This window comes from Symphodus melops (assembly GCF_947650265.1).
Source record: "Symphodus melops genome assembly, chromosome: 16".
In the NCBI taxonomy this organism is placed as follows: domain Eukaryota; kingdom Metazoa; phylum Chordata; class Actinopteri; order Labriformes; family Labridae; genus Symphodus; species Symphodus melops.
The window spans coordinates 13,972,965-13,986,125 of NC_136706.1; the positions used below are offsets into that span (position 1 = coordinate 13,972,965).

General features: G+C 38.3%; 1 protein-coding gene across 4 annotated transcripts in view; it reads right to left on the minus strand.

Moving 5' to 3' along the window:
• palm2akap2 (PALM2 and AKAP2 fusion) overlaps nt 1-13,161 on the minus strand; it is a 75,839-nt gene that overhangs the window by 15,535 nt on the left and 47,143 nt on the right. For all 4 annotated transcript variants that reach the window (XM_079364705.1, XM_079364704.1, XM_079364707.1 and 1 more), the window contains exon 9: nt 11,029-11,114. In XM_079364705.1, the coding sequence (XP_079220831.1) occupies nt 11,029-11,114 (86 nt within the window). The remainder of the gene's footprint in view (nt 1-11,028; nt 11,115-13,161) is intronic.

The following is a 13,161-nucleotide window of genomic DNA, read 5'->3' on the forward strand; positions in this document are numbered from 1 at the left end:
TTTCTCAAATGGACAAGATCGTGTGCCTGGTTGCTAAATGATGGAAGGACGGTGAAATGAGCCAGACACCGATGCAAAGATGCACCGGAGCAACTGATGATTTGAAAAACGCTTGTAAATATAAAACAGAGTAATATATGCATTCTTGTGTGGTTCATTTTCTCCTCTTTACTGTATAAGTCTGACCTTGTGTTGACGAACACAGAACCATGTATTGTTTTTAAACTGAGAAGCATTATTAGGTCATGTGTTCTTAAAGATAAAATATGTAGAATGTCATTGCAATTTTAAGCTAATATATGGGCTAAACCTTTCTTTGAGTATTAACATCACCCTAAATATTTCCAACAGTCATCAAAGCCAGAGAAAGCCGTCACTTACTTGTAAAGTTACGTGTTGCCACCACGACAGATACAACATGTTTAACGTTGCCATGGAAACATCCGATCAACGATCGGGACCACATCAAAGACCACTAGAAGAAAGCAGGAAATGCTACTGATAGCTGCTGCACTGTTGCTTCACAGTCTGTGCTGCTATAACAAGTTATACTTGGATGCATTAGCTCATCTGTTAGCATATTCTCTTCCTCATGTGAAATGTCTTTTTCGCTTGTTGATTTTGACAACAATCAACTCGGAGTTTGTTTGTCGGGTTTGGAGTAGCGGGAAGCAAAAAGAATCACTCCCATGATTCCCTGCCAGCCTCAACCTCATCTTTTATTATTTATTTTTTATTGAGAGCCCCCCTACCATAGATTTTACAAACTGCACATTTATAAAAAACCTTTTTTCCCGCCCAGATCTTGTCATGAAGTCACAGTTAAACAAAATGACAGATGGTTTTTACAGATCAAAATCTGACATCGCTTGACGCTACATTTTTAATGCTACTCCGACATTAATGTCTATTAAATATGTATTGATAGCAGGATAGTATCTTAACAGGTTGGTCAAAGAGGTTTCCTTGTTTTGATGTAAAAGGAAGCCAGAATAAGCCATGGTCTGTCCTGTCAAAGTGTGACAAAAGTTAGGCTCTCGCTTCTAACTAACTGTATTTTTTTTAGTATTACCAAAACAAAAATTAATATAAAATCCTTAAAACATCAAATATCAGCTGCAAATCCATAGCTCCTCTGTTATTTTTACATTTCTGTGTTGAAAATGACAAATTACGAGTTCCTGGTGAGCTCCTGGGCTAGAAATAACTCACATGATGGAGAGAAGTCGGTCACAGAAAATTGGGACAGTAACCCAATTATTGGATATGCTCTGGGGAGTTCAGTCCCTGCATGGGCTGTAACACACAAAGAGACGTGTGATGGTCTTCACACTGGTGATTCATAGAATGTAGAAACAGCCACGCTGCCACTGGTAAAAAGAGCTGTTTTTATAAAAGACAAACAGAGGAAGAAAGCGACCATACAGAATGAAGTATATGGTGTTTTAATCATGTGCATGTCCTCTGTGTGACTGCAAACTGGGTCAACGCTATCCAGTCAATAAAAGCCCAGAGCAGCCTGATGTCATGATGAAAGCAGATCAATATTGATCGGCCACAGCGCAAAGGAGACTTTTAATCATGGCAGGTCAAAAAGACACATGTCACATTTTTAACACAGGCATAGAGAAGGCAAAGTTTTTGTAAACGTAAGAAAAAAAGTTTCTTCGTTTCTTCAGTCTCATACAGATATTCCAAAAGTCTCATGGCCTTTCTGGATGATAATGACAGTGGCAAAGACTGACAATACATTTTAGAATAGGTAGTGCAGTTTTGAGGAGCTTAAACAAATCATGCTGTAAAGATACTGAAGAATCCATCACAGCTCACAGGTTATTTAAACAGGAAGCTGTGCTTATTTGTGTCTGTGGAAATGGCTCTCAACACAGGAAGTATACCCAAATCTAGAATCACAAGCTTTAAAAAAACTCAGAGGTCACTGGGGTCAAGTAATATGTTTGAAGACAACAACACAGTTAGCAAAGTCAATACGAACAGACAAAAAATAAATTAAATATGATCAATATTATGCTTTATTCTAATTCTTTCTGAGTTAGCTGCTGGCAGTATTCATAACATCCAGAATGTAACACAATATATCAAAATCTTCATATCCCATTCGGAGAGGGACAACGACGTAAGGCTTGTGTCTAATTGTGCACCTCAATCAAGCTACATTCACAGACACACAAGCACAGGGACGGCACTGCAAAAGAATAATAATGAAGGCGATTTTCACCTACCCATTGCCAGAGAGCTTGGAACAACAACCACACTGAAATCATTTTCAAACTCTTTTGAGTTTCGAGTGTTAGTGAGGAATGCACTGCATGTCCGGACACATGTCAGTTATTTTGGGTCCCTTTCCAAGCCTCCCATGACACCACTCACAAACAGCCCAGACCCCCCAAGACCCCTTCATGAAGCAACAACAAAGGGCCCGACAGGGGCTTCAGTGGGACTCTCAGGGCTGAATACTAATGCTAGACTGCACACACACACATACACGCGCACACACACACACACACACACGCACGCACACACACACGCACACACACACACACACACACACACACACACACACACACACACAGAATCACACAGAATCACAAGCATACTACAGGCTCACAGATGGAGGACTCTCATTAAGTAGGAAGGTCTGTAGTCAAAGAGTGTGAGTGGGTTTGTGTGCACAAGCTCTTTAAGCAGAGCATGGACAGCCAGGTTTAAACTCCAAGCAGAGGTACAAGGCTGACTGAGGCAAACCAGTGTAGTGCCAACTCATCAAGACTGTCCGCCTGGATTAAAAAGACCAATTTGTTTTACACTGATGACCATCTGAGACAAAATTTAAACTGTTAGGGCAAAACAAACTTCACTTCAGTGGGCATGCTGCCCAATGAACATTTACTCTTTATTAGTACTGTGACAGTTTAAAGTCAGTCACTTGTCCAAAAAAGTTACATTCAAGACAAACAAACCTCTCATTTCAAAAGGTTCTTGAGAAAACATTTGTCAGAAATTGGCGCTATACAAAAACTTTGATGGATTGAAGATTTCTCGTGGTAAAAGTAGGGGGTCATTCTGATCGTACTAAACCTCATTTAGCATAAATTACCAAATGCCAAGATTGCTTATTTTAGATTGCAAAGATGTTGATAAATGAATATAATTAAATTGTACATTTATTGACTGCTGATAGCAGGAACCAAGAAACAGCAATATAGCCAAATTTTGAATTTAATTTGGCTGGTATCCATTAGCCAATCAACAAAATTTATCAGACATTTTAACAACAGGCAATGTGGTAAGATATTACTGAGGACTGTACAACTTGGACTACTAACCATAGCCAGTATAATATATCATCAGATATACTGACAAATAATCCCTCACACAATGAAAAATGTTTCACATATGTTAAAAATATGAGTTTGAGGTGCGCATGGCAAACTATCAGTGTGATACCGTGGGTACGAGAGTGTGCCAAACTCACAAGAAGGTACTGCATGTGCACAAGATAGTGTCTGGTATCACAAGAAAAAAATGTGCACGCATTGTTTATGATTTTTGGATTACATTTTTTGTGGCTTTTCATGCCTCAATTGTAGAGACAGGACAACAGACAGAAATTAGAAAGAGAGAGAGCGGGGAACAAAACACGGGAAAGGAGCCACAGGTCAGAATGAAAAGACCCCAGCCTCTGTAAATGGAGCACACGCACAAACCACTGGGCTACCAGCACACAACAAGAAAGTCTCTTTACAGTATTGTGTGCAGCAGATAGGTTGAGCCAGTCTGTCTCATAGGTTGAGCTTAATGTTGTTTTACCATGTCTTTTGAGAAGATATGTTGTGAGGTTAACGTGCACACAATACATTGTCATGCAGATGAAAAATACCCTCGTGAGGATGCACAACTTCCAGGTTTCATCACTCCATGTCCCTTCAAAGGCTCTTATACTTAAACATTTTAACTCTGAGTGACCACAACGAATCCCTATTTTAGTAATGAACCTAATTTAAAATTCCACTGAAACTTTGTTGAAATGATCTTTAATGTTACCTGTGGTTTTGTCAGGAATGACAAAATGTCCCCACCAAAAGATAAAACTTTCCCACAAATTCTGGACACATTGCCAAACTATTTTCTATCTCTTTCAGCTCTGGTTGTGCAACACACACATACATACACGTGTGAAGACAACAGACACTGACAACAAAAATGTCAATATGTAGACCTGTAATCAATATAGTACAAAAAAAGACTACTAGGCTGGATAAACATAAAGTCACAAACAAGTCTGTTAAAAAAATAATGTATGTAACAACTGAACTAAAAGACAATTGTCCCTACATGGAGTCAGTTAATTGGTATCAGAAATAACAGGAAAGATTGTGCAGGAAATAAGCTGAGGACTAATTTCCACTTCAGGAGGAGGTGACACATGGAGTTTATGTGTGACCTGTCCATTTTCTGTGAGTGTGGGTGTTTCTTTCTCTGTGTGTGTGTGTGTGTGTGTGTGTGTGTGTGTGTGTGTGAGAAAAAAGTAATCAAGCATATAATTCTAATCCTTTCCCAGCGTGATTCAGCCCATTTTTATTTTTTTTAGCATTTTGTCGCAGAGGACTCTCAGTACAGAGACCACACAGTGAGGCTAATCAGCCAACAAACCAAAATAAGACATTTGGTCAGAGAAGCATTTGTGGGCTTTAATTGTTGGAAAGATGCCACTAGTAACTCTTACTATCTGTAAAATAAACGTTAAGTGTTTTTGGACAAAAGAAAGATCACTAATTGCATAGTGCTTTGCTTATCTGTTTATAGATCAAAGTATGACTAAGGGCAGGATGAGTATCTGTTGGTGTAATGTTTTCAGCAATTACCCCACTTCCAGGTTAGTATGACTTTCGTGGAGTAAAATTGGATTACCGTACAGAACTTTTCTCAGTGGGAAAGCTTTTTAGAAAGCTTGACACACATACCTGCTAAAACACACTGCAGCCACATAGCTTATTAGATAGCATAGGTTATCACAACAGGCCCCTGGTTTGATAGCATGTTAAGTACAGCCACATTATTTATACAAACACACACACACACTCATGTTATAAATGTAAAAATCCAATTAAATAGTTGAAATAGTTCTGATGAATGAAGTGAACATTAAGACACAAGAACCAATACCAATGACATTAAAATTTCAAATTAAAATAAACGACTACAGTAACATGTCTGGAAACAGTACTGAAATACAGAATTCATAAGGATTTGTCTGACCTTGTTAGCCATCATCCATGCAGTTTATTCATCTTGTAAACGATTGGTATTCACGCTGTTCCTTGAAATAATCCCGCCTGACTTTTGCCTAGCCAGCCTGAGCAGCACATTAAAGAGTTATCAAAGCACCGAAGCATTTGTTGATTCCCAGCCATCAGCCGAAGCATATTAGCACTGCTGTCCTTGGAGAGGAGAACTCAACCCAGCGTTAGCTTATAGCATTAAATAGCTCTGCTCTGTCTCATACTGAGAAGAGCAATGTGCTAATCACCTGTCTATTTCCGGCAACTAGCTCATTATCCAGCAGTATTTAGACAGAGGAAGGAGGTTCACACAGGAAGAAAACAGCCTTGTGAAAGAAAACATGACTGGGCCTGACAATGACAGTACTTGTTATATATTAAGCTATTTTTTCTTCAGTTCTAGTTACTGCTGCCTCCAGGGAGAATTTTGAATGTAATATGACTTCGTATATAACAGCAACCGTTTTGTGAGCAGCACCATTAGCCTAATATAAAGACAGTTTTCTATATGAAAATAACCACAAGCTTAAAGTAAGATGTCCTGAAATAAGCAATATAAGAATATAGCGATGTAAGAAATAATACTGAGCTTTGAGCTTTCATTCATTTTAGTCTGTTTACTTTTCTGTACTTCAATACTCATAACTCATTCACTAAGAGCACATTTCCTAATTTCACATCTATGAATGATATCAGTAACCTTGTTTTTTTAGCTTAGACACCTAACTCTTATTATTTCAACTCAATAAACTTGAAACGATCTTGTGTTGAACATACCCCAAAATCCAACCTTTAGCTGACCTTTAAGGAAAACTCCCCTCACATTCTGTTACAAAGTATGTAGTGTACAGCACATTCCAGGAGTTATTTTGTGATGAAACGTTGTAATTTACTGTTCAGTTGGTATCCTTCCCTTTAAGCAAGCTACCATTTCTAATTCATCTTACAATTTCTTACATTCCTCTCCAAAACCCTCAGAAACCCATTTGGGCCTTTAACTTATATAATTAAGCGGAGAGACAAATTGAAAGACAATGAAGGGATTATTTCATGTCCTTTAGTTACAAGGCACTGACCAGATGGTGGAGTCTCAACTATGAATTACAATCATCAAGTGTTTTAAACTTTAAACAACTGAATTCTAATCATCCAGCTGGATTTCATAAAAGATACTAAATACCTTGAATTTCCCTCGGGATCAATAAAGTATCTATCTATCTATCTATCTATCTATCTATCTATCTATCTATCTATCTATCTATCTATCTATCTATCTATCTATCTATCTATCTATCTATCTATCTATCTATCTATCTATCTATCTATCTATCTATCTATCTATCTATCTATCTATCTATCAATGATTATTTAAACAGACGTTTACCTGAACTGCAATGTTGACCTTACTTTAAATGTGACTGACCAAATCTGATCAATAAAAAAAGGGTGATTTTACACAAATAGTCTTTTTTTCTGTAATACAAGTTAATAAGAAAGTGCAAATAAAGTCATCTAAAGGAACTCTTTTCTTATGCTGTTTTTGATTCTACTCTTTCCTTCTTTACTTGCTCTTGCCATGTGGATGTGTTTATCTGTCATTCTGGTACTGTTGTATACACATGGAACAAAATAAATACAGCCATCTTTAAGGTTCACTAGAAAGTAACAGATCTCTTCACAGAGAAAGTGAAAGGATGTATTAGGATATGTCTTTTATTTCCACAGGCTCCATTAGTCCTTTAGTGTTATTTGTCTCGCACTTGTCTGTAACTGTACTGCTAATCAGTCAGCTAGAAAACAATGTAAAAGTTAGCTGAATTTAACTAGAATCCACCATACATTTATACAATAAATGTCCACATTAAATGTGATTATCTGACACCTAGTGCTATTTTTCTGCGATTGAGCTACATAGAAAAGGCTGATCAAAAAAAGTCATCCTAAACCGAAAATACCTGTGATGCTTTGATCCAACTTAAAGAGCCTAAAGAACATCCATATATCAATTCGATCCTGTATGGCACTGTCAATCACGTATATGAACAATGTAAAAGTATGTAAACAAAGAATTGCTAGTTGCTTGGTAACAGCTATAGACCAAGAGAAAGATTTAAAACTTCACAATACGAGAATCTGGAGCAAACATGAGAAGTCTGGCCTCGGTTGTTTGCTCTGAACATGTGCCCAATACTGTGTTTGGTTCAATTGGCTGCAACTACAGTGCAACACAAACACATAACTATTGCTGCATTTATCATGTAAAAATGATAGATAGTAACAGAATACCTGTAAGTGCTAGAAGGGGCCAGGCTAAAAATGTGTACACTGCGGGGATCATGCCGGGCCACTGTTTAGGCTAATAAAAGGTTGTTTGTGTACTAGATAATAATAGGCCACTATTGACCAACATGATTGGCAACTGGACTAACATGTTTGAGTAGCAGGTAAAAATCCCATGTAAACAACTTTAAAATGTTTTTTTCTCTGCCTCACAGACTCTGCCAAGTCATTCATGATGAGCATGATGAAAACCAGGTTAAGGTCATTTCTATATGTAGGTTAAAGTGATGCAGAGTAGGAGGAGGAGCACAAAGACTCAGAGAGAAAGAGACTGCAGCAAGGAGTCTAGTCGACTGCCCTCCTTTAAGTGTCTCTCTAATTGAAGAGGGGGACGCAGAGTCCTGAATCCCTCTTTAAGACAAAATGTGTAAAGAGTAGATACACAAACGTGGAAAACTGACAGCATCTATAAGCAAATGCAAGGCTTCCCAACGCCTGGACAGCCGACACATGCGCACACACTCACATAGGCTACCAATGCCAAAACGTCACTCGTCCACAGTTACTTTTAAGTAACAAGTTAAATGAAATGTCTTTAGTATTATAGTAACTAGTACTATAGTGACACTTTGGTTAAAATCAATCTACCTGTGCGTACTGATGTGTTGCAGGGTGCTGATCTCCCGGATCTCCTTACGGCAGGGAAACTAACAGCTAATAACCGGGATTAACGACGGAGGCTTATCCGACTGGCTGACCGAGCCAGTCTGGCTTTTCCTCCTCTCTTTGCTGTCTTCTCTCTTCGGTGTTCACATTGATAATACTGTTTGCAGCTGCTGTGCAACCGATTAGCGGGACATTGGAGAAACGAACGGAAAAGAGAAGTAACGGAACGGATTCTCATTCACAGCAGTGATAACGGTAACTGCAGCCTCTGAATGAGGTGACATTGAGCTCCTTTTACGCGCCAGCTTTTCCAACCAGCGGTCCTCCTCTCCCCTCCTCTTCCTCTCTCTCCTCTCACCCTCTCTCTTCCTTTTTTTTTTTTTTTGTAGGCACGCGCGCTGAATAATGCAGAGGTCCCGGGAGTGTTTTCTGTCCCGTTCCAGAGACAATCAGAGAGCGAGCCGCCAGCGCAAGCTCCAGCCAAGCACAATGAGACTGACCCGCGCGGATCAGGTTACCTCTGTGCTGCCTTTCATTCATTTATTCAGCTGCAAACAGCCCGGCTGCAGCCCAGCTTGCTCCCCCCTGCCTCTGTACCCCACCACCGTGTCTCCCCACCTCCCGGCTGCACCAGCACTCCTCTCTAATGTGTTTAGGTGGCATTTTCAGAGAAACAAAAGCACTCAGAAAACTCCAGAACTCGGCTACAGCAGTGACTGTAACTTAGTCGCACTTAGCCAGCCCACATGACTGTTGAACACTACATTAGGGTCAGTGGTGATTCTAGTGTCTGTTGGGGCCCTAGGCAAAAATCCATTGGGGAGCCTCCAAGCATACAGCGTTTATCACCAACATCTATAGTGCCCAAGCTCTTCACTTCCACTTTTTCCCTGTTTCTTTTTTCTCTCCTGTAGATGGTTCATTCTTCTTCATTTTTCTTGGTTGACCGTCATCGAGCTTTATTTCATCATCAAAACTTTGGTTTTGACAGCAATGAGGCATGAAATCCTTAGCAGGGCAACAAGAGTGGGTTCTGGGGCCCCCGAAGACATTATTTTTATTTTTTTTACTATCATAGCAGAATTTGCACTTTTTAGTACACTGCTTAGGTTTAAGTTTGTAAGCACTTCGGGGGGGCCCTTTTGGTCTGGGGCCCCAAGCTGTAGCCTTCCTTGCAGCACCTAAAGGTCAAGGGAACCAGTTCAGTCTATACTTCAATGATAGCATGTTTTTATGTCACATGCAGGTCTGATGAAAGGAGGTAATCATGACCTGGTGTGATGTCTAATGAGTCCTTGGTAAGACACTTAACCCCCACTTGTTCCTGCTGCTGTATTACTTGATGGGCACTATACATACAGTACATACATGCTATATAGAACCAGCCATCAGTGTGAATGGGGAGATGGCATGCGCTTTGAGTAGGCAGAGGACTATAAAAGCACGATACAAGCTCAAGTCCATTTATCATTTTAGATCGACTTCAATACTAACATTTAGGATGGAAAAGTTAGACGTTGTCACTTTAATGCATAACTTTGAGCTTCAATTTAATGAGCTACTGATTGAAGTTCCTTCCCCTTAACTGTTTTCTAGCTTTTGAGCTCAAGATGTGTTTATTCTTTCTTTCTTTTTTTCTTCTTTTTTTTTTTTACCAGACTTTATTTCATCAGCTCTGTAGGTTGCTGCTTTGGTATGGACCATATTTAAGAATGTAGCAAGCCAACAAACTTCTTCGGAAACAGAGCGGACAAAAATGCTATCAGCTATAGCAGGAAGACATTGAGATATGTTTTTTTTTTTTTTGATGCAAGTCCGAAACATAAACAAAAGCGTGAATCTCTTTTAAAAAAGAAGTCTTTTTTAAACTACACATATCTCCACCTCTGCATGCAAAAATTTAAACCATTAATTTTCACTTTGAAACTATAGACCCACTACATGCACAATGTACTCTGACTTTAAAGATCCTGAATTCATTCACATAATAAAACACAGTGCAATGTTCTTCAATATGTCCATTAAGATAATGCAAGATAACGCTGCTGATTTACTTCTGAACACTCAAGTGCACTTGCTTATGACACTGTAATAAGTTAAGTCTAAAAAAAATTCTGAAGTGTTTTTTATCCGAGATATTGCTACTGTTGTACATGTAACGTATATTAGTGTTGTTCCATATCTTACAACAAATCAATAGAACAATAAAGGTTTAAACAAAGTTTCTAGAGTATATGATTAACATACAAAATGGCCTCTGTTTGCCAAATAATATATTACGTTTATATAGTACAATAGTAAAAAAAAAAAAAAAGGTGCGCAATACACCACATGGCTAAAAGTCATCATAAACATGCGTTCATGGTTAGGACTCCGTTTTACACAAACATTACCAGAGGTACAAGAAACAATGATGCAAACATTCTTAGTTCAGTGGGGAAATTGTCCATTAATTGATTTGTGCATACAGATGATGTAAGAAAATTGTTCACGAAGGTATTTAAAAAGGCACTTACATACATACTGTACTTTGATATTTTTTGTTTAGCTGGAGTGAAAATACTGTCAAAACAACAGATAGAATTGTGTCTTGAAATGCTCAGTCCCTCTTTGAATCTGCATCCTGAAAGGTTTTGTAGCAGATAGCGGCCCGCGGCTGATTCTAACAGTACATCTAACTAAGCTTGCTGAATACTGTGTGAGTACAAAAAGATCTTTTTGTATCAAGTCATTTCCCTCGTAGATATAAATAAAAACACTCAGCTACACCATTACTTACCATGGCAGCATGAGGATGTCTGGTCAGAATGGGAGCTTGATGTCCATTTGCTGTTGTCAGAGTAACTCCTGATGTCTGGCTGTAACCTATGAGAAATAAAATGTTACTCATCATAGTTGCCATCTTTGTCAATCATCTTTTTCTTTCCTATCATTGTGTTCCTTTTTTCCTGTGTACACCCACTATCTTTTTTAATGCACTGTTACAAATCAAGTAAATGGTTGACTCTTCAAAACTCTTTATGAGTTGTGTTGTTATCTGGATGTGTACGATGTTTTATGAGCTCCAACAGGATTGAAAAGCTAATGCTGCAAATGAAAGTCAAACATGCATCTGGTCAGTCATTATTTTCATATACAGTAGGTAGTAGGTTGTGATAGATTATTATAGATTGTTGTGAGAATTAATTTTACTTCAACTACAGCTTTTTTAATGCTTTTGTGACCAAGTTGCACAATAAGGAGTCACATTTGTCAGATGTCTAATCTTGTCACCTCTGCCTCCACCTACTGCATTAAGAAACATCCTAAATATTCATCATGAATCTGCCTCAGTAAGCCATCTTAATCTACCCAACTGATACATTACTACCACACTATTGCAACTTATGCATCTATTTCACAGTCCTTTTTAAAAGTTTTTTTGTGCCTTTATTGGAGAAATAGGCGAGTGGATAGAGTTGGAAATCAGGGATTTGAACATGGGCTGCCCGATTTGAAGACAATAGACAATCATTTAGTCTCACTCTACTTTAGTTTAACTCCATTTCAGAGCCAATGTTGTATTTGTGTCTCCTTAACATGTATCTGACTGCTAAAGTGAAAGATAATTGAGACATATATTGAGACAGTCTGCCTGTTAAGGTGCTGCATATATTTATGTTTGCGTGTATATTCAGCAAACAGCTAAATAGTAATTTATTAACTATTTACAATTGATACCTCAAAAACACATCCAATATTTAATTTATGCGCAACAGTTCTGTTCTTTGTGTTTGGAAGCCATGACATCAGTTTATTATTAAACCATCACTGAACTTTATCAGTATGTTGTAGAGTAGTTCTTATCATCACAGTGTCATTCTTACAGTGATACATGTTTTCTATCGCTGACGTGCGTTATAATTCTGTGTGTGTATGGGTGACTGAGTGTGTAATAATTATCTGCAGACAAGGTCTCTGTTAAAGAAACCAGACTGTCATTGTCTAAAGATAAATCAATTAGTGTTTAATATCAGGAAAACACATCCATCCTCTGAGTGGGAAGGCCGTGTGTGCATCTCAAGCGGTAAGCCTGTTTTTCAGATAATAACTGTCATGACCCCGAATACAATCATTCATCACTTTGTATTTTCATTTCTGTGCTGATGATCACCTCACAGTGTGAGTGTGCTTTAAATGAAAACTATAATATCATCCGTCATCAAATATACACGCTTATTCAAGAAAAGATGACATTGTTCTAAATCTAAATAAAAACATCGTTAGGCAAGTGCTTCTATTCTGAGCTGATCAACAGAACATATTGATATTGATTCACATGATTTCAGAAAACTGTTTTATGTCCTGTCCTAAACCATGCCTACCTCCATGTTCAGATTTTTAGAATAAATGGGTGTCTCATTTACATTTAAAGGGTTCTTAATTAATTGTTTTTATTACCCTCTATCGTCTTTTTAGAGCTCTGTGATCATCGTTTTCAGTCACTTACGTGAGTAAGGTTAGAAGAGTGAGTATGCAGTGTTGATGTGTTAATGTTCGATTTCATGACGTCTTGCAGTACCTACTATTGGTACCAGGGTGGCGCACCAGGGCTCCTGCTAAACTAGGGCATGGGGGTATATTAATCCATCCATCTATGATCCAGCTATCCTCCTACCTATCCTTAGTGCTTTCAACGTTCCTCAACTTGCCTCCCAGTCCCAACCATTCCTAACTCTTCATCTATCTTCTTAAACACTTACAGTCATTCCCTTCCAACTAAATATTGTTCATTTGTGTAAACAGCCATCTTGAACTTATGACTATTTTTTGTTTGAACAGACCTATTGCTGTATTACCTTTAAGCCATTTTGGGAATACAACTGTTAGGCTGTAATCGTATAACCTTGTAGCATCATACAGTAAGTGTCAA